Source organism: Pipra filicauda, unplaced genomic scaffold, assembly GCF_003945595.2.
Source record: "Pipra filicauda isolate LSUMZ 115617 unplaced genomic scaffold, ASM394559v2 scaffold2_size9829703_pilon, whole genome shotgun sequence".
NCBI lineage: Eukaryota > Metazoa > Chordata > Aves > Passeriformes > Pipridae > Pipra > Pipra filicauda.
This window is the reverse complement of record NW_024104421.1, coordinates 8,360,459-8,382,259: the sequence shown is the minus strand read 5'-3', so window position 1 is coordinate 8,382,259 and position 21,801 is coordinate 8,360,459. Positions and strand designations below refer to the sequence as shown.

Sequence of the window (21,801 nt, the reverse complement as noted above, 5' to 3'; positions counted from 1 at the left end):
TCGTAAATCCATTTGTTACCCCCTGAAAGAGGCATTTACATCACATGAACTGCACTGAGGACGCCACTGATGTTCAGACTGAGTAAAAATATCTGAGTTCTTATAGAGTCCAACTCGATGGTGCACAGGATAATTTTGTTGGAGGTTTTTGTGATCTTATTTTGAACTTAAGCTATGACTGAGCCATCAGTCCTCAACCCCACTCAAGTATGCAGCGTATTTTCGCTGACTGTTTTCTGATGTGCTCAGGAGTCTGTCTGTATCATTTGCCATGCTGAAGAGGGACGCATGGGCTTGAGGGAAGGGGCTTCCACAAAACACCTGCCTGCAAAAAGGCTTGTGTGTGAAGGGATGGGTCATACTGAAGGGAGAAGAGTCTAGCAACAGAGCAGCAACAGGGTGTAAAGTCAGTTAAAACTATAGTCCCTTTCCCTTAGCATCCCAGACAGCCATTACCACAAGTGTTTGAGTTGGTAGGACCCAAAATCCCTGTCACAAGGGACAGGATTTTCTCCAGGTGAGAGAAAATCTCTGCAGAGGCAGCCTATAATGAGTGTTTGCTAACGATGATCCTTGTGGGTCACTTCCAACTCAGAATATTCTGAGATACTGTGATTAGCAGTGATGTAAGGCTGGGAATGGACATACCATAGCAAACTGCCTGGGCATCCACAACTTGTACACAGGACAGACACTCCTGCTATCCACGGAAAAATCCTCCCCCAAATATTCCACATCACAGTGGCTAGTCTCTGAGCTGGTCTTCTTAAGTGGAAAGAAATTAAAAATTGCAATTGACTCACCAGTAAAAATATGTGAGTGTACTCAGCAAATAAAGTAGATTCCCTGAGCACTTACCTAATAATTTTACTTTTAATTAAACTGTCCATTCCCTCACTGATTTACATTTAAAAAGAAAACATCTGTGTGTATTTCACTGGGAAACCTTCCCCTGGTGTTTTAAGAAAATATTTTCCTTTGTTTAACGTGAAATATTTGGGACCCGATCCTTACTAACAACATGCTGCCTTCCAGCTCCACCGTGAAGGCAAACAGGTATAAAAGGTTGTCACTGAAGGGGATGTGCTCACCTTGTGTGATTACAGCCTTTCTCTCCTGTTTTTTTTGGGTTTTTTTGGTTTGTTATGTTGTTATTGTTTTCTTAATGTACCTTACAGTCTTTTATTAACACATTCTTGGGCTCAATCTTTCCAAAGAAACAAATGCAGTGGATGATTAACCAAGAAAGCTGGAGCCACAAACCCCCTCAGCTTTCTTTGAGGGAAAGAGGAAGACATTGCATCTCAGCAGCAGGCACCTCTGCAAATGCCCCTGGCATGCTCTTGGCAAAGCCAGGGCTTGGTGGAGGTACCAGAGAAGAGGAGGTGATGCCACCATGGTGTTTCTGGCTCTGAGAGACCAAAGGACACCTTGTGTCCATTCACACAACCCCCCTAAACTGGCAATGAATGTTGTAAAACTCACCTGCCTTCCTTCTTATATCTTGACTTCCAAAATCTGTATTAATTTCTAAGAGAAAAGAAAGAGAAGCCCAAACTCTCACATTTCCAGCAAAAAACAGTAACCCCTTCTACTCCCACTGCAGTTAAGTATAGGCTGAGGTTGTTACCAGCAGTCCCCTGAGACACCACTCAAACACCATATGCCTTTCTGGAGAAGTGAGTTACATGCTAAGACCACCAAGATTTGTGTATGGGGAGCAGAAATGGAGCCCCCTTGAGTGCCCGCCCAGTGCTGTTAAAAGGCCACCTCTCCTTTCCCTGGCTTAGTATCTGCCATCACCACCCCATAGCCATTGTGGACATAGGTGGGGATGCTGCGACTTTGGTGGTACATGATACTCCGTGATACGGCTGAGCGTGCCATGTAGTTGCACTCAGACTGCGGCTCTGTTTATAGGAGACCCAAATATGCAAATGGAGAAATGAAAAATCTTAAGATGAGACATTAATATATGCTTCTCCAGTGCTGGTTTGCCATCCTCTCCCGAGTGAAGAGGCCAAAGAGAAGAAGTAGTCTGTTGAAGTGGGAAAGTCTCTCAGGATTCAAAATTTTAGTGACACCTCTTGCAGTCTCAGGCCTGCAGGGAGTGGACCATGATCTCTCCAGCAGAACGGCCTTGTCCCGGGACTGTTGCAGCTGCGCTGCCAATGACTGGCTCCTGACAGGTATGTCCACACCACGGTTTTGTCTCTAGCTCAGGGGCCTAAGGTGTAACATCCTTGCATGGATGCTCAGTTTTGGAGAGAATGGAAAGAAGGTTGTAGGCTCAGAGTTGGGCTGCCTCCAGAGTGCATCCCCATCTGTGCACAGAAATGGGGAAGCGCAGCAAGGGATTGTGCACCTTGGATCCAATCATACGCCCTAAGTCTTCTTTGAAGGAGACTCTCAGGCAGAGGCCCCTGTGTGAGCTGGGAAGGAAGGCTGTGCCTAGCAGGGCAAATCCTTGCTCCCTCTGCGTGCCCACAAACCGCCAGCTTCCTCTGCACACCAGGTTTTTCACAGCCATTCTGGGCTGAGGTCAGGACCTGTTGGGGCTGGTTTTTGTTTACCAAATATGCTGTGGCCTCATTTGGCAACAACATTTAAAAACGTGTAAGATCAGAACAGTCCTTGTTGGTGAAAATATCCCTATTAGTTTTCCTATCTTTGGATCCATTATCAGCAGATGAGAATCTGTAATGTCCTTGGCAATACTGAACCTGAGAGGCAATCAGGAATTGTCGTCCTAGACCAGCCAAGTAGTCCATTAAGTTCATCACCCTTCCCCTAAAAGAAGCAGAATAACCTGTGCTTTGAAGCGAACAGCTTTAGCATTTGCCTATGTTACACGCAGGTTTGGCTGCTCCTGCATCCCCCTTTGTGCTCTACCCACCAGCCACAGGGCCAGGGACGCCACTTTCATGTCCAGGCCACACACAGTGAGTTCTGCAGACTCCTTTGTCGACCCCTTCCTCTTTTCTTCTGGCAAAAGGGGTGAGGAGTGGGTTTGGTTTATGTTTTAAGTTCCTATGCCATGCCAGCTTTGATGGACATGGAGTTAATGCAGACCCTAAGGGCTATGGGATAACTCAGAAACAGAGGGAAAAAAACCTATCAGTGCAGTTTCACGCAGCAGAGGCTGGTACCCCTGCCCCCATTCTGCAGCCGAGGAGAGTAAGGATGATGTGACTAACCTGGAGCCATGCTGCAGCACAACGCAATGGCAAGAAGTGAAGCTGGCTCCTATAGCAGCCTGCTCCTCTGGTTTTGTTCTCTGCTTTTCTCCGACACTTCTCCTCTGTGGCTCTGAGACAGGGCTCCATGGCTGCTGCTCTGATCAAGGGCAAGGAGGCAGGCTGGGCTCAGAAGCGTTAGTAGCCTTGGAAAGCAGATCATGTTCTCCATCATAAAGAAGAGAGCGGCACAGAATTACAATGACCAGAAACATGTTTCAAGAAAATATTAGATTTTCTACTCATGGCTAGAGCTGAACCCTGAGGGTTACCATGGCTAAATAAAAGAGGGGCGAGAAGCAAGTTCAAGTACTGTGCCCATGTCCATCCGCACGCTTGCCCTCCACCTCTGGCCTGGACTTCCCCCGTGGTCCAGCTGGAGACAGCACCATTTCTTTCCAAGATTTGACCGTGGCTGGTCTCTGGATCACTCTCAATGAAGCAGGGATGAGACAGGAGCAGGTTTTGCTCCCTCTGCTGTACATAGTCTTCCAGTGCCATCCCAGCCTACTTGGAGCCCTCAATCACCTCCACCAGTGCTGCATGGTACTCCTCGACACATTTAACACGTATCCTCAGCTTCATGCAGTAAACAGAATGCTAATGGGCCATGAGACAGCTCTCCTGTAGTTTCAGGCATTTTTCAGTGGAGGGAGAAAAATCATGCAAAACACTGAAAATACCTTGCTAACAAGAGGGCCCACGGGAGCCTGGGAATCACATCCTCCACAGCGCAGCATGGCCATCCTGCTCCATCGGCTGGGTCACCATGCATTGCTCCCTGGCCTGCTTTTATCTGCCAGCATAGGCACCCGCAGCACCCCGAGATGAGGGGCCAGGCTGGCAGGAGCACTTGGCTCTCACTGAAATCCACAAGTAAAAGTTACCTCTTGCCTCCTCCTTGAGACATCAATGGGAGTAGCCGGGTGTTGAGCCCTGCTGCGATCAAATACTGCGGTGGGAGAGGTCTGAGTTGGCACCAGCAGCAGCAAGAGGCAGCGTTTTTGGGGACCAGCAGTAACTGCAGGCACAGAGAGAGTATGTCTTCACTGGTCCAGTCCCAGACTACTCATCTGCAAGGAGCTCCAGGCAGACAGATCCAGACGGCAGTTAATGCAGGATCACAGCCCGAGGTTTTGTTTCCACCTTTGCCAGAGGCTTTGCATGAGTCTCAGCTTCCTTTGCCCTCGTAATGGGTACCTGATGACTGACCTTCCTTTGTAAAGCTCCTGTCAGGCAATGGGGGCTCCTGCAGCTTCACCTACTGCTTTCCTGTATGCACTGACAAAAATGATGTTGGTCGGGTTGGTGATCCTACAGCACGAGCTCAACCGGAGAGATGGATCATTTAAAATAAAAAAAAAAAAGCTGGGGGGGGAGGGGAGGGAGAGAATAGGCTGTCAATCTTACTTAGTAAACACTTCTTTGATGTGGTTCCTTTTTAAAACAAAAACAAAAACAAAAACAAAAAAAAAACCAAAAAACCCCCCTGAATCCTAAAAGCAACAACGTATGTTTATTTTAAATGCATCCGCTAAATATTTACACTGCAAGTAAGCTAAACGAAAAAAAAAAAGATAAATTGGAACTTTTGTCAGTGAACCAGATTGTGAAATGCCTTGAGGGAATAGAAGATTTATTTGGGGAGAGGGGGAGAGGTAGGAATTTTCCATGCTATTGTAAAACATGAGCTCAAATTATATGATCCCCACAGCCAGTCAGTTGCAAAGCTTCAATCAGCTGCCTTTTTATTTTTTTTCCCCTTCCTCTCTTTTCTATAAAGAGGAGGGGGGGGAAAGACAGAAGAGTTTCACCAACTTCTGTTGACTGTTCCTTTTTTCTCCTGATTGAAATGTGTTGTTAAACAAGATCCCACATAATCTCAGCAGAGGGTTTCTCTCGCTCGCTCCCGCTCCTTCTGGGAAGCCGCGATCGGTGCCATCGGCGCTTGATTATTTGCAAACTCCCTTCGCTGCTTTTTTTTTTTTCTCCTTTTTTTTTTTCCTCCTCTCCGTCTCGGTCTCCGTCTCCCTCTCTCTCCCTCCGTCTCTCTCTCCCTTTCTCTCACCCCCAGTGCAACTTTTGCAGGCGCCCCGGCACACGCAGCCATGCCGCGCTGAGAGCGGGGGCACCGCGCCAGCCCCCCTCCTTCCCTCCCTCCCTCTCCTTTCCTCCCTCCCTCTCTCCTTCCCTCCCTCCCTCTCTCCCTCCCTCCCTCCCCAGCGCCGCCGTCCCGAGCCGGGGGGGCCCCGCCGCCCGCCGCCCCTGCCCGGCCCCGCGCCTCGCCTCGCCCCGGCCCCGGCCCGGCCCGGCCCGGCCCGGCGCCGCCGCCCCCCGCCCGCTCGCCCGCCCGCCCCGGCCGCGTCGGAGGGCCGGCAGCGGGGCTGGATGTGCCCGGCTCCCCCCGCGCTGAGGTGGGCAGCGATGCAGAAGGCAGGCGGCAGCTTCGCCTCCGCCGAGAGACACCCGCTCAAGATGGCAGATGTGTGTTGAGTTTGGGGGGCTGCGATCTCGCGTCGTTCGTGGCGGCGTTGCCATGAATAACAGGCGTCCTTGCACCGATGGCCCCCATGTACGAAGGTAAGCCCCGGCCCGGCGCGCCCCGCCGGCACCCCTCGCCCGGTGGCGGCGGGGGAGGGGGGGGGGGAAGCAGGGGGTCCCCGGCCGCCCGCCCGCGGTTCCCCGCGGCCCCGGCGATGTCGCGGGGAGGCGGCGGGGCACCCCCGCCCTTCCCGGCGCCCGGCGGGAGCAGGGCGAGGCGCGGGTCGCCCTCCGGCTCTGCCCGCCCCCGGCCCCGCGGTCCCGGGCGCTCGGTTCCCGGCGGGGGGCGGTGGGTGAAGTCCGTGCCGGTGCCGAGCAGAACAATGAGGTGGACAGAGCTTGCCCTGCGCCTCCGTGTGTGTGTGCGTGTGTGTGTGCCTGCTGCCTGCCTGCCCCTCGCCGCAGTTCGCATTTCCAGGACCGGCCACCCCGCTCCGTTCGCCGGTTTCCCAGGAGTTCCCCACGCCGGGGCTCCGCTTCTCCGGGGCGCGGGGACCCCGCGGGCAGCGGCGGCGGGAGACGGGGCTGCCGGCAGCCGCCTGTCAGCTGCCCTGGCTTCTCCTTCAGCCCAGCCCGGGCTGCGGAGAGAAGCCCAAGTGCCCCAACTTAGTTTTTTCCGTGTTAAAAAAAAAAAAAAATTACATATATATACACATATGTATATATGTATATGGGTGTGTGTGTTAGACCGGTGCGTAGTCCAGGGTGTCTGTTTAAAAAGAAAAATTCAAAGATGTATCGGGGTTTAATTTAAATCCCATCGCGACGCATTTATCCTCCCCCGTCACCCCTCCCGGCTCGGTGCTGCCCGGGGAGCGTTACATAAACCGGAGGGACATCCTCCGGCGGCCGCTCCATCCCGCCCGGGACCGCTCTCCGTGGCGGCAGAGAGCCGGGCGCGGAGGGGAGCGGGCGGGGGGGGCGGCACGGGGACACAGTACTTTCGTCCCCGTGGCGAGGCCGGTAAAACTTATCTGAGGAGGAAATCGAGCCTCGGGCTGCGGCGCCCGCTCGGAGGGCGCTCGGCGGGCGGTGTAAAGTTACCGGCGGCCCACCGGGTTATTTCTGGGCAGCCCCGAGCTCACCCGCGCCGCGGAGTTCGGACCCCGCCGGAGGCGGCCAGACAAAGGGGAGCGTTTTCGGCAGCGCAGGCAGGGCAGCCGGCCCTGCCCAGGCTCGCCGCTGCGGGGCATGAGGCCGGCGGAGCGCGGGGCCAGCGGGGGAGCGGGGGGGCCGCGGCGGGGCCAGGCCGGTGCCGGCGGAGGGGCCGCGGCGGGCCCGGGGTGCCGGTCGGGGCCGGCCCGTCGGCGGCGCCCTCTGGCGGCCGCGCCGCGCCGCCGGGCGGCCCCGGCCCGGGCAGCCCCCCCTACCCTGCGCTCCCCTCCCCTCCCCGGGCCGCCCCCGGCGCCTCCCCCGGCAGCGGGGCCCCGCCGCGGGCGGGGGGAACTCGCCCGCCGCCGATGTCCCCCGGCCCCCGCCGCGTACCTGCCCAGCCCCCGCCCGGCGGCCCCGCAGGGCCGGGCCTGACCCCCCCCCGCCCCCGGTGCGGCCCCGGGCCGGCAAGGCCTGCCCGGCACCGCACCGGCCGCCGCGGAGCCCGCCCAGCCCCTCCCGGGCGGGCGCCGCCGGCCGGGTGGGTAATGCGGCGAGCGCTCTGAAGTTCGCTGCTCGCCGGGCCGCATCCGGCGGGCGGTGCGGGGCAGTGCGGTGCCCCGCGGCGGGTCCGCAGCGGCCGGGGGCGGCGGGAGGCGCGGGGCCTGCGGTCAACCTGGCCACGCTCCCCCCTTCCCGGCGCAGCGCAGCGGGCGAGAGCCTGCACGGCCGCCTCCCCGGAGCCGGGCAGGGCAGCGGAGGGGAGGGGAGGCAGAGGAGAAGGGAGCCGCTGCCGGGGCGGGTAGGGCGCCGGCTTCCTCCCGAGGCCGCACCGGTGTCGCACCGGAGCGTGCGGTGGAAGTTTAGCGGTGCCTTAGAGCATCCTAACTTCGGCGGCGCCCCTGCTTCTGCCTGACTGGGAAAAGGGAGCAGATGGGGAAAAATGCCATGAAAGTGACCTGTAAAAACAAATTCCCCGCAGCCGATACGGGAGGGTCCGCAGCCAGGCTCTGCAGCCTTAAGCCTGGAAATACGTGAATATCCCAAATGGCAGGAGCCGGTAGATAGCGTAAAGGCTGATAGAGATTGTTTTATCTGTATTGTAATGCAGTATTTTTGCGGGTTAAATTGCTGCTGAATGGCTTCGAGGGAGGTGGAGGAGGGGTTAATGATTGTTTTTCGCCTCCTAGTTGCCATGAGAGGTCCTTAGAATTCCCTGCAATATTGCAGTGCATAGATAAAAACTTATCGCAGGGGATGCAATTTCCTCCTTGGAAGGAGGCGAGGACTGCCATCCTCCCTTGCGAGTCTCACGGTTTGTGCATAAGCAGACTGGTTTGTAGCCCACCTCTGGAGCATCAGGTACGGTCAGGCCACTGTGGAGAGCACGGGAGTCGAGGGGTTGGATCAGCACTGCGTTGCTTCTCGGCTCCTGCCCTTGACCGAGCAGTTTCGGTGGCACACGTGCACGCCCACCGCCACCACCGCAAGGCAGGCGAGGGTAGGTGAAACCGTATCCCTGCCGTACCGATTTCAGAACATAGGCTCTTTGACAGAAAAGGCACCCTGGGAGGAAATGTGACACCTTCTAAGGCCTTATGAAATGGTTCCAGTAGAAATTTAAGTGAGTGATAACATAGAGCACATGCACAAAGTCACCCACCATTCTTGATGTGCAGGTGAGGGTGGTCCGTGCTTGTTCTGAGAATCTGGTTTAAATACCAGTTCTGGGAAGCAGAATGGTGCCTCACCTCATATTAATAGGCGAGGCATGATAAATAAGTGAATATCTGGTGTGAAATCCTCTCCCACACACACTGCAAGCAGAATTTTCCCATTGGTTTTAAAGAATTTGGAGGTTTTGCTGTTGACTTCTCCTCTCCTGGGTTTTTCTCATCTTTTTTTTTTCTTTTTCTTTTTTTCTGGGTGCTGCAGAGCTGAGCAGTAAAATGAAGGACATAAAAAACATAACAAGTAGAACAAAACAGAAGTAACACCACCGAACAATCTTTGACCTGTTTTTTGGTTTTGTTTCTGAGCCATACGAGGAAATGTGTTGGGATTCGAAGTGGACCTCATTAGGTGTAATCCTGCATGCCTCTGCTCCAGAGTTGGGGCAAACTAGTGCCTGCCATCCCACTGAGCACCAGAGATGCAGCTTTGTCAGGAGCAGCTGTATTGGCTTCAGAGGAGATGAATGGTTTAGGCAGGCGAGAATCTGGTTCTCTGGACCCTCCTCTGGGCATTGTTGCCCTTGCTGTGCAAAATCATCGCCTGTGTCCTCACCTGTGACATTTTCTACTGTGCAGAGAATAGAGCCAGGCTCTGTGGACTGGGGAGACCCAATTTTAAGAGGGGATCTGCTAGACATCAGCAGTGCCTGAGCTGTGGGTAGATTTTTGCCTAGGGCAGGTGCCTCTGGTTGTCTCCAGTGATTTCCTGGGTGTCTGGTACCTGGCATCCTTCAGAATTGGGTAAAGAGAGGTATTTATATGCATTAATCTTTATTTTCTAAACAGTGATTACCTCTGTTTTGGTTTTGTTCCTCTTTGCTTTGCTCCTTACTTATTCTTGACAACTTTTTTGCAACTCACGGTGTATTTTTAGCAGCCGCATCGGTAGTTGTCTATGTGGGTGGCTTATGGAATTAATCTGGTAATATTTGTAAATTGCACCTCACCACCGGTGCCGCTGCTGGAGCTCAGCGCAGGCAGGGACCTGCCTGCATGCTCTGCTTGTCACACGAGGGGCTGGGAAAGCTTGAAAATCTGACCCTGGACTGGTCGTGGAGCAGGTCCCATTTAATGCCAGGAACAGGCCAGCCCTGCTGGGTTTTGAATGCATCCTCAGATCTCTTAAGGCACATAAAACTTGCTCATTACACACAAAACTTGCTCATCAGGGAGGTGGCCCCAGTGAGGCGGAGTAAAGGTCTTTACCCCAAAGTTCATGCAGGGAGATTATAACTCAAAGGCACTTCCTGTTTATGAAATAATAATCAGAACTTAAGCTGTGTCAATGCTGGGACCAAAAGCCTAAGTTTTTATTTGCTCAGGATATGGCTATAGCTAGGATAACAGGAAGTCCCCTCCAGTTAAAATTATTGTTCTTATCGTGCTGCTGTGTCTAGCGATTAAGTGAGTTTGAGATGTAATGGGTGAAAAATGCTGTTTTATTTTCAGAAGGGGAAAGAGCACTGCTGGGCCCAGGGTGAGCAGACAAAGAGGCAAACACAGTTACTCGCCACAGTCATCGGCCCTTGGACTTTGTGCATTGTGTTCCTCTTCATGGCTGTAACAGGTGGGGAAAACCCAGGTGGCTTCAGCTGGACAAGTCAGCGGGCCTAGAAAATGAAGTAATTTTTGTTTTCCCATCACTCAGTTTCACCATTTACTCAGTGGTTGTTATTTACTGCCCAGTTTCACATGGTGCTTTGAAACCACTGGATGCGGTTTCACCCAAACTGGGTGTGCACGCACCCTGTTCAGTGTAGGTCTTCAACTGATGAGGGACAGCCCAGAGACCTCCTTGATGCTTGTGAGGCTTTTGAACTTAGGTCAGTCTTGAGAAGTTAGACTGCATATCCATAGGTAGATAGCGTACTTGGGTGGCTAAATGAATAAGGCTCAATTTTGACCACATTACAGCAATGGTGTGTAAAAGTACGTGGATATTTGGTCAGGAAGAAAGTTGGGAAGTCAAATCATGGAAGGATTAGTGACCCAGGCTTGGAGGTAAATCGCTGTCCTGATTGTGGACCTCAGCAAGTGGGTCCCAGGTGATGGTGTTAGAGCAGTGCTGCCAGATGGCGAGGTCAAGAGGAAGTGCAGTCACCTTCTGCTTGGACCAGGCTGAGACACCAGTATGAGGCAGATTAGACAAGTTCTTTCAGCTGTAGGAATTGAGGCAACTGTGATAGCGCTACCTTTGGACTTTGTGAGGAGAGTTTGCAAAGGCATTCAGTGGTGGGCTAACAGCTATTATGATGTCCCCATCCCTGTGTCTGTAGTGGGTAGGTAGGCTGAGACTGTTTTGTTTTTGTTTTTTTTTTTTTTAAAGTTCCACCCTTTTCCTCTCTGATCCCAATTTAAGAAGATATTTTAAGGTCTGTGCCTAAATTTAAGCTCACATTCAGTGCTGGTGACTTCATTAGGATTGTTTATGTCTTTAAAGCTGGCCACACGCTGAAGTACCTTTCTGACTCATGACCTCTATAGCTTAATCAGTCCATTTATAAAAATGAGGTTGTTTCCTCACCTTTACTAGGAAATCTCTGCCCTCTAAATGTGAGAGGGCTTTTTCTTGCTTTTAGAAGGATAACTGGTGGATAACAAGAAGTGAGAATTAAACGCGATTTTGAGAAAAGGTTGTTTCTTCAGCTGTTTACATACCCTAATACAGACCTAGGTGTTTAACGGGAGGCCTTCTCTTTTAAAACTATTCCCCCTTGCAGTACAGAGTTCAGCTTTTGTTTTAAAAATAAACCCAGGTGATAATTTCAGTTCAGATAGGACATTTAGCAACTTTTCTGTTTGTCGTGCAGGAAGAGTAGAGGCATATTAATGCTTCCCCCCCTGTTAACAGCACAGAGCACACCTGAGTCCTCCCTCACTTGGCCATATCAGCAACTGAGGTCCATCCTCAGGAAAGCACAAGTGCATGTATTTTGGGACCACTCCTGAATTCAGGTAGCCTTCTGAGTTGGGTAATTTTGATAGTAAAACCAGTTCTTCTAAGACCTGCCCACGTACGTGAGGGAAGGAGCAGCCCCTATCTCCGTAGGCTGGCAAAGGCATCACCATATTTCAAAATACCTGCCAGAGTCCAGATTCAGGACTAAAACAATTAAAAAGCTGTAACATTAGGATTTATTTATTGAATGGAAGTAACAATAAGCTGTAATAGTGCATGTTTATACAATGTTGTGTATGTTCAAGGTGCTATATAAAGAGTGGCTGTCTGATCAAGCTGCTGACAGAATGATGCCAAGGAACAGTCTTCTGCTTATTTACAGGATGTGTACAGAATAGCCAGTGGGAGGCAAGCAATCTCAAGATGTGAACCCCTTGAGCTGCTCCTGGGCTCGATTCTGATATAGGTCAGCAACAGCCACAGTCACTGAAACCTGCGGAGCTACACAAGGAGAAGCACCATCTCCCCATGGCCAGCATTAGCCTGTCTGTGTTGTGTTCTGGAGGGAGAGGGAGTTTCATGCTGGGTGAAGGATGGCATAGTTTGCTCCCTTGGTTTTCTTCAGCATTACCTCTCAATGGGGCGTTTGGTTGGAGAAGCTGAAGCTCACTTTATTTACGTGTTCTCTGTCCTGCTCACCTTCCAGGGCCTGTGCTGACATCTGTCTCTGGAGGGATGAAGTAAGAGCAGTCACAGACAGCTCCTACCCTGAAAAGTGGGAAAGGTCAGTCCTCAAGGCAGTGGTATTTACCAGAGATACTTGGGAAACTCTGAAGGCAGCTGTCTTCCCCGTTCATTATGACTTTTAATCCTTTAAGGTATTAGCAAGAACTGGAACAATGGTGTTACACAGCAGTACCCTGCAGGCTGACATCTCTTTCTGTTCTAAAGACTGACAGGTTTATCTTGGTCTGTGGGTTATGCTGAAATGCCAGAGAAACTTACCTCTCACCAATATCATTGAAACTGTAGGAAGTGGGCATAGGAAAGATTTCAAAAAGTGTTTCAAAGCAGGATATTAAATGCCCATCCAGCATGTTCCCTAACAGGCTTGTCCAGCATATTTCCCATGTATGGGGTGCACAGCCTACCCAGGCTGTCATCACTGCCCTTTGCTTTGTCACTGAAAAGATTTTACCTCCTCATTAACTGCTCTGCTTTGCTTGCTCTGATTCCTTGTCCTTTTAACAGTGGGTGTGGGAAAACTATTCCTTTGTCTTTGTCATGTCTGTCCTTGACTTTGTGTTCCTTCGGCTGAATCATATCTCAAACACATTCTTCAGCTCTTTCTCCTGTGTCCTGTTCCCTTCAGCTCTGACCATCCTCCCGTTTCTCTGTGCTCCCTTCAGCTAGTCCACCTCTCCTTTCAATGGCATTGCTAGAGCACAGTGCTGTATGTTGGATCCTGTGCTGACCAAGTAGAGCAGAAGCATTCCTTCCATCTCCTACAGGCAGTGCTCCTGTTTGGTTTAACTTTTGCACCATGACATTGTTCATCTGTGTGCAGCTTGTGATGTGCCGTGGCTACGAGATCCTGTCCAAGAGGTCTGATGCCTCATGAGCCGTTTTCTATTCTCTGTGTATGGAGCAAGGCTTTCCTACCTAAGTGTATGATTTTCGTATCTGTCCCATTTGAATTTCATCCTGTACCCTTCAATTTGTCAGGATTGTTTTGAATTCTTATTTTGCAATCCTGCTTGCTGTCACCTGCCAATTTAAAAAGCACAATCTCTGTTTCTTCACCAAGATCAGCTTTGTTTTCCACTCTTGCCTCAAATAGAAAACACAGAAGAGATTGTTTCATAAAAAATAGAAACAGAACCTTGCCCACAAATATAAAAGAAACTGGAAAACACACAAAACACTTTGCATTGTTTTACACCTCCTATTCTTTTACTCTCATGCTTTTGAAGTATTCCTAATAACAGTTGTATTTGCTGTAGTGGTGCCAGTGCCAAACAAAAACAGGACCTTACTGCACAAGGCATGGTATTGGCATGAAGGGGCAGATAGTTCCCACCTCAAAGGGTTTGCATTTCCTGCAGTGAAGACCCGGGAGCATGGATCGTAGGAATTGGCTGAGCTCTTTGGGGAGAGGAAATCACAATGTGTGGGTTTTCCTGAACGTTTCTGACAGGGGTTCCTTCAGGGAAGGGAAGGGTGGGCTGAAGATTGAGGTGGAGTAAGGCAGTAGGTTAGGAACAAGAGAGAAGAGGATGAGAGAGAGAGGTGGGAAAGAAAGGTGAGAGTAAGTGACTGTAACAGGAGAGAAAAGTGATCTCTGAGAAGTACGGGGGCTGGGGCTGTCACAGCCAAATCTGGCAGGAACAGAAAATTGAGTGAAATGCTGAAGATCCCATCTTGGACTGTTTTTGCAACTGCCCTTACTGACTTCAGTCTCTCCCAGGTTTTTTGTCTGCAGTTGTTTCTAACGTCTTTGGACAGGAAAGTGAGCAAGGACAGGAAATGCCACCTCTATCTTAATACAGGCAAAACAGAGTGTCTGCCTGGGAATTCCCCCCGTCTGGAGCTGAGACTAGAGGCAAAACTGATGCTGTGGCATTCCCTTAAGATCTCTGATCCTGCTCACCACACTCAAGAAATTCTGATGGGACAGAGGTTATCTGAAACACCAGCACTTTCCATTGATCTGAGATCCTTGTGGTTTCCTCCCTCGCCGCCATTGCCCTTCCCGTGACGGCGGTGTCTATGGCGGATGAATTTGATCTGCCATCCTCCCTCCTCCTCCCCATCAGGAGGTGCATACTGAATTTTCCCTTAGCCTGCACATGATGCCTTTAAGGGCATGTGTGACTGCCCCACCCTCTCCATTGTCCTGTCTGCTCTACTCTCACCATCAGTCCAGGTGACCAAAACAGGTATGAGCATGGAGGCACAGTCATCAACACCTGTGCTTATGGGTGAGAACCACATGTGCATCATCCTGCACACAGATGTGCATGGCCCAAAGGCTGGGCATGTTTCAAGCATGAGGCTCAACATACTATTCTCTCTAGTAGCAGGTTGGGTATGTCAGTATGTTTGGCAGTGAGTCTGTAAGATTTTGGTTTTTCTCTTGGGTGAAGAGAGCAAGAAAAGCTCCTTTTTTCTTATAGTTTGGAGTCAGGGTGTTTATTTGCTACTGGATGTGATCCAGTAGATTCAGTGTGTCTCTGCACAGAGAGGAAACAGCAGAGAGGAAACAGTCTAGGAGGTTCCTGGAATGTGTGGAAGATAACTTCCTGACACAGCTGGTGAGTGAGCCAGCAAAGGAAGGCGCCCTGCTGGACCTGTTTTATGTGAACAGAGAAGGACTTGTGGGTGATGTGGTGGTCGGAGGCTGTTTTGGGTACAGTGATTGGTTTTCAGTTTTTGGAGAAGTAAGGAGGGGGCTCAGCAGAATGGCTGCCTTGGACTTCTGTAGGGTAGACACTGGCCTGTTTAGGAGGCTGGTCAACAGAGTCCATTGGGACACGGTCCTGAGGGGCAAAAGAGTCCAGGAATGGTGGACATTCTCCAAGAAACAAATCTTAAAGGCATAGGAGCACTACAAGAAAGACACTGAGATGCCAGTGCGTGTCCAAAGAAGGGCGATGGAGCTGCTGAAGGATGTAATGCACAGGTCTTATGAAGAGCAGCTGAGGGAGCTGAGGTTGCTTAGCTTGGAGAACAGGAGGCTCAGGAGAGACCTCGTCACTCTCTGTAACTACCTGAAAGGAGGTTGTAGTGAGGTGGAGGTTGACCTCTTTTCACAGGTAACAAACAATAGGACAAAAGGAAATGGCCTCAGGTTGCATCAGGAAAGGTGTAGATTGGATATTATGAAAAATTTCCTAATGGAAGGTATTGTCAAGCACTGAAACAGGGTGCCTAGGGAAGTGGTGGAGTCACCATGGACATGTTTAAAAGATGTATAGTTGTGGTGCTTAGGGGCATGGTTGGTTGTGTGCTTGGCAGTGTTTGGTTAGTGGTTGGACTCATTGATCTTAGAGGTCATTTTCAACCTAAGTGATTCTATGGTTCTATTTATTTTTGCTTGAAGACATGAGGTTTTTTCCTAGTTACAGATCGTAAAGGCATACAGGATGGTGGATAGCCAGCAAGCTCCCTACCTAATAGCTGCCTTGGTGGGGTGTTAGACTTCTGAAGGGAATGTTACAGCAGATGATGGAGTGGTTTGATGGAGACTTGGACTCTAGCAGCAAGACTCAGAGAACATCCAGTCTCAGAAAACTTGCAGAACGTTTCAAAGAAAGTTTGTTTTTTTCAGGAAGGTCCTTTAGCTTTCCCAGAATATTTTTACTTGTAGGCAAAATTTGTAAGCATTCTTTATTTTTAAAGCAGGGTTTATATTCTGCTTTTGTCTGCAAGGACTCCAGCACTGTTGATGTATTTATCTTTTCCCTGTTAACACTTGCTGTTCCTGGAACGTCTCCTGCTTAGCAGCTGTTTGTAGGTGCGGTTTTTTTTCTCTCCCATCATCATGTACCTTTCCTTCCTGTTCAAGGCATCCATAAAACTCTTGTAGTGACATCATAGCTGTTCCCATAGCAACAGATTATGATACTAGAGCAGAGGATAATATCAAACAGGAGGAGGAAGAGATAAATTATGGTGTTTGTGTGCGTGTGTCTGAGGGCTTGATTATATTCCTACATCTCTTCCGAGGATGTTGTCTGCCTAGCTTCTCCTCTGTTTATCTTATGTGCCTTTTAAAGGTTAAGAAAATGTGAAGGAAAAAAAAGATCTGGAGGTCAGAACAATACAGACACATATTTTTGTGGGTCTCTGTGTAAACCTAGTAGGCTGAGATTTGGTGTTTTATCTCTGATAGCTCTTCTATGTCTCCTGAGAATAGTCTGGAGAAAACTTGGAGGCACAACAATCCTGTGGTACAGCTTCACTTTTATTTTAATTATAGATTATTTATAGCCCCTGGCAGCTGGTATCCCAAGTCAAAGATCTCTGTGCTGCAGATTTTTCAGACGATGGACAAATGTGGCATGGTGTTGCCCCAGAGAACGTGCAACATGTATTTGAGAAAGGTTGCAACAAGTGCTCAAATCAGCCAGAGGTGGTGGCATGGGGAGAAGAGGGAGAAGTACCCAGAAGAAGGATGGATATTGGAGGGACTGTCATCTCTAGACTGCTCCAGCCTGCCTAGAGAGGGTCATGGAGGAGGCGGTCTGAGCCTCATCCCAGTGTTAGCTTTTCACAGTGGTGTTTCTGGAAGAGCTGTGTCAGTAGTGGGCCAGGGGCCTGGTTTGTGACCATCTGCATGGTTCTTCCATGGCTTCAGGCTGTCCCTCTGACAGGAGCTGACAGCAGCAGGATTGCAGAAGGGCGAGTGTCCATATTGCTCCATACTTACATTGGTAGGAAGGCTATCTGTTTGCTTAAAGTAATAGGCTGAAGGTGAAGAATGTCCAGTTAAAATGCATGGGGTTTTATTTTCTCCTAGGCAGCACTTAGTGTTGGCAAATTCCAAATAGTTTGGTGAGGATTTTCAGCAAGTCTCTGTTTTGCCTCCAAACGGTGGTAATTTCTGGCCATCATTACTACTTTCCTATTTAGATGTTTGACTTCAGAAGCTGGAGAAAAAATTCCGAGAAAACCCTATTGGATATCCTCATAGTGGATATCCAGTAGTGTGTGTGGAACCTTTAATCTTCCTCTTGTGACAGAATTTCTAGGGAGTTAAATAACTAGTCTTTAAAATACCCAGAGTAGGGTCGTCTCTAACATGGAAGTCTCTGGTGATGCAGGTGAGCACCTTAACGTTGACAAACAGTTTTGATCCCATGCTGAGGCACTGTAGTGCCCCGGGGGGAATGCAGGGGAGGGATCTGAGCACAGCAGTAATAGGTATGTGTCAGCTTGCTTTAGCAGTACAATTGGCTAGGGGAGTATGTAATGGGGCTCTTTCCATTACGGGAAGAGCCCTGGGTCAGCAGTGGAGCAGCGCTGGGATTAGGTGATGCCCATCCTCCAGCTCCCAACACAGAAGTGCACAAGAGCTTTCTGGTGTCTGGGCAGACTGCTGGTGGGCTTGTACAAAATATATGTGAGCACACAACACCTTGACAGGAATGAATAGCTAGGTCATCTTCATAGAAGCTTATTGGGAGCCAGTAGAGACCACAGGGGGCTGGTTGGTTGTGCTTCCCCTGCACAGCACCTGAACGGTACACTAGCCCCAGTTTCAGAGCAGGCTGATGGCGTTGTCCTGCAGGGAAATGCTTGCATGATCCGGCCTCAGGGTGATGAGGCTAGGGAAGCTGGAACAAGGTCTTTTGCAGAGGGAAGAGAGATCTCAGCCTTTACTCTGAAGCCAAATTGAAACAAAAGGACAGCTCTTGGCTACGGGCAGTTTGTGGACAGCATGGAGAAACACAGGTCCTCATAACTCCCTCAAGGCATGTGCCTGCAAAGGAAGTGGGGATCACATTTAGTGATGAGTACAATTATAAATTCCTTCATCTCTTCTAGCACTATCACTGGCACCACCAGAAACATGCCTTCCCACCTAGCTCCCCCTCTTTCAACATCAGAATATTTGTGTATTTAGCAGGTGGAGATAAGAAACAGGTTGCAAACCCCATTTTAAAATAGCTGCACCACCTGACAAGGATGTGTGAGACCCAGACACAAGCATACCCCATTGATGGTGGCAATATTTCTCTTGAAGTGTCATTTTCTTATCACTTATCTGTGGCTGTGAGCACCTGGGTAACGAAAGTGCACCTTCCAAAAGCCTGTGCTGCCTGAAAGCACGTGCGAGTCAGAAGGGACTGCAGATGCTGTTATCGAGCAGTGTGTGTGAGAATACAGGTGGAAGAGTGTATGTGTGTATGTGTGTATATGTGGGACTCTTTCCATGTTTGCAGGCACGTGTAGGAGGGTGCACATATGTTTGTATGTGGCTTCATCCTCTTTATCTATGGAAGACAGCATGGGCCTGATTCTCCTTGGAACTATTACACCGTTCTCTCAACAAATTTCATTTGTACCTGGGCTCTTTTCCACTGCAGGGAATGAAGAAGGGAGATTTATTATAAATATAAATTAGGCTTTGTGTGTGTTTGTGAGCTGTCTTAGCCTGTACAGGAGGAAATATAAACAAGGTGAATGCAGGGTGTTTATGTGGAGCAGTGCTGTGACAGTGTATGTGTTGGCAGGAGTGCTGTCTGCAGTCTCTGCATAAGAGGTTGTGTTGCCAGTGTGAGTGTGGAAGACTGTAAATCACAGTGTGTTCAGGAGGGGACACTGCCACTCTGCCTGTAAAAGGCAGGAAGAGATTTTTGAAGCAGTGTGACTTTTCGGACTGAACAAAAGGGTTACTAGAAGTCCAAACTTGAGAAAAATATCATCCAAGACATTTTGACAGAGGGTGATCTGTAATCTGCATCCACTAGCTCATCTCCATCCTGATCCAGAACAGCCGCATGACAGGCATCTTTCATGCATCTTCTCCCAGTGCCAAGTTTTGGTGGCCCAACTGGACCAGTTCTTGGATATCTCTTCAGCTCTGCTAATGTGTCTCAGGTCTGTCCTCTGTATCCTCAGTTATTTCAATCTTGTCTTAGTCATGTAGTGTAGTTGGGCTCTGTATGCAAATACAGTATCCCCTGGGGAATCTGTATCCCTTTAGATGTGTTTACCATATCACTCACAATGTATCTAATGCAGGTGAGACCACCTCAGTAAATAGCTGTGTCTTTTCCAGTATCCCTGCTGGTCAGCACCTGAACCCTGGTTTTGTTCTTGCTCAACTGCAAACTCAAGCTGCAGAGCGTGGAGTTTAGGACTGGGCTTGGCTTAAAAGTTATTTCATGTTCCTCCAAAATCATTGCTGTTTCCCAGAGGAGCACTTGAGTCATTATCAATCCTTGCATTTCCTTTCAGCCAGGAAGGGTTGAAGGGGTTTCAGGAAGAGGGTATTTTACAAGGAGATGTCTGCTTTCCCTTGCCATGCCCTGTCGCAAACAGACACTGAGACTCCTGCCAAAAAGCCACTGCCTGCAGAAAATAAAGTGGGAGGGAAAAAGAAGATGGGATGTGAGTAAATGGCAGGAGAGGGCATAATTTCAGGTGAGGATGCCTGCTGCTTTTGCTACCCGTTACAATAATGCAGATGCTTTTGGTAACAGGGATGGTGAGCTAGGAAACATGTTTCCTATCCACAGTTGTTACTTGGCATCACTGGAGCAAGTTGCAGGTCCTGGTTTTTTTGTTTCACTGTTGTTGGTACTCGGGTACTTCTCGTCTTCTTGTTGTTGCAGGGCTTGTGAAGGGAATACTCCTTGGGTATTTTGAGTTCTTTCTCCTGTTCCTGGCAGCCTCTTCCCCTCTCTCACCCCCTGTCCAGCCCAGCCCTGTCACGTTCAGTTGTGCTTGGTTGAAGGTGACCAGCCCTCCTCAGGTGTTCATGGCTGAGGACGTAGCAAGAGCATCAAGAACATACTGACTTCATGTGGGAACTGAAAGCTTCATGTCAGACGTCCTAACCCATGGGCCAGCAAGTGTGGGGACTCTGTGGTCACCCTGGGGCTCAGGATGAGCTGTGGGGGCCGGCAGGCATGTGGGGGAGGAAGAACACAGGCATGGTCGCATGGGTAAAACACTCTGTGGCTACCATGAAATGCTTGCTGAGAAGATGGATATTGGGAGTTATTTGGCTAACTGAGGCAAGGGAATTGGGAGCCTCTCCTGCTGATTTCTACCCTCCTGCCTTGCCCTCCAGGGAATGGGGAGGGCTGTGGGGAGCAGGTGCTCCCCATTCCCTGCTCTAGCTGTCTGGGCAGATGGACTGCCCACCGGGCTGCCTGCCAGTCAGCCTGTGGAGCACTCGTCCCCTTTTCAGCTGGAGGTGGCAACCCAGCAGCACACGAGAGCTGTGAGATCCAACCCTGTGTTGGGACAGGCTGCACTTAAGCCCCATGTAAGCTCTAATTTGAAGGCTTAAAGGGAGCTGAACTGTGACACTGCGTGCTGTGGCTGAACTTCACCCTTCCTGAGCTGTGACAGCCTGCCACAAGGGCAACCAAGGGGCAGGGCAGCCTCTGCACTCCCAACAGGGCCAGGAACCTTCAGATGAGTTTCTTGGTTCTGACAGAAGCGTTGGATTTGGTCAGGTTTTAATCTGTAAATGTGATTAATTGTGGCTGGCAGTTCTGACCTCTGTGGTTTGCACTGTATGGCCAAAGAAGTAGTTGCAGTAACAGGCCTGTTCTAGCAGTCCAGCTCGTCTCCATACGTCTAAGTATGGTCATCCCTATAGTTCTGCCCTGATAAGTGCTTTTCATTTCCCAAGCCTACTCATTGCTTCTCCTGGCAGGCAGCAGGCTCAGCCTGTGGCTGGTAGCAAATAACAGCACCCCTGTGCCAGGCTCCTAAAGGCCACATAGCCACTATACTGGACCTCTGTTGGGAGAGTCCCCCACCTCCCTCTTGTAATTGTGTCCCTTTCTGTCCACACTTGCTGTCTGCTCAGGGACCCCTTTCATCTGATGCCCCTTGGGGAGATGCCTGGCTCCCCACACTGCTGGAGTGGGTGAGCTGCCCAGCACACAGGTAGTCACAGAAGGCTGAAACTTGCTGTTTCTTCCTTTTTCTTTGCGGCTGTGATCCTTGTTTATTTATTTGTAAGAACTGTTATTGCGTTCACTTAGGGTCACTTTAGCATGAGATATCTATTTCGGAGCCCTGTCACTGCTCAAAGCACAGCCATAGTTTTAGGAAAGCTGCAGAGTGTGCAATGCTACACCTGGGCGTGGGAGGGGATTTTGATGAGGGGCTTATCTGTGCTCAGATAGCTTCTGAAGAAGATAACCCCCAGCATCATGCCTGCTGTATTGCTGGGAAGCACATAACATGTATCTGTGTGCCCACAACAGACCTGTCTGCAGATGTCCCTGGAAGCATCCTGTGGCATGCTGCCCACCTTCCTCCACCAGTCAGGGCCGCAGGACTTCATCCAGTATGCCAGAGAAAGTATCACTCGTGTTCGTCAACCTTTACAAGAAAACAGATTGTGATTAAGTCAAAGCTAGGGTTGTAGCACATGCTGGAGGCTGGAAGGTAACTATAAATCCTAGGTCTCATTTGCACAAATGCATTTGGTTCCAATCCTAAGGGCATTTTCCCTTCCCCTACTTACGCTTTTGTTTTAGAAACATGTAAATTTTGTTTGCATTTATTTTTTCAAAACACCACAAAATGCGGGTGGGGGGCTTTTAAA

General features: G+C 50.1%; 2 protein-coding genes across 6 annotated transcripts in view; one reads left to right on the top strand and one right to left on the bottom strand.

Moving 5' to 3' along the window:
• Positions 1–4,492, bottom strand: part of TBXAS1 (thromboxane A synthase 1) — a 262,385-nt gene extending 257,893 nt beyond the window's left edge. Inside the window, exon 1 of the mRNA XM_039383165.1 lies at positions 1,486–4,492. The gene's annotated coding sequence lies outside the window, so the exon portion shown is untranslated. The remainder of the gene's footprint in view (positions 1–1,485) is intronic.
• Positions 4,493–5,565: 1,073 nt separating this feature from the next.
• Positions 5,566–21,801, top strand: part of HIPK2 (homeodomain interacting protein kinase 2) — a 129,840-nt gene continuing 113,604 nt past the window's right edge. The window contains exons 1-3 of one of the 5 annotated variants that reach the window (XM_039383191.1): positions 10,058–10,169; positions 11,884–11,967; positions 12,208–12,285. Coding sequence is in view for 2 of the 5 variants with exons in the window: in XM_027743812.2 (XP_027599613.1) it covers positions 5,798–5,816 (19 nt within the window). In the remaining 3 variants the exon portion in view is untranslated. Of the gene's footprint in view, positions 5,817–10,057; positions 10,170–11,873; positions 11,968–12,207; positions 12,286–21,801 lie in introns of those variants that run through there. The other 4 variants (XM_027743813.2, XM_039383192.1, XM_027743812.2 and 1 more) reach the window with 4 other exon arrangements.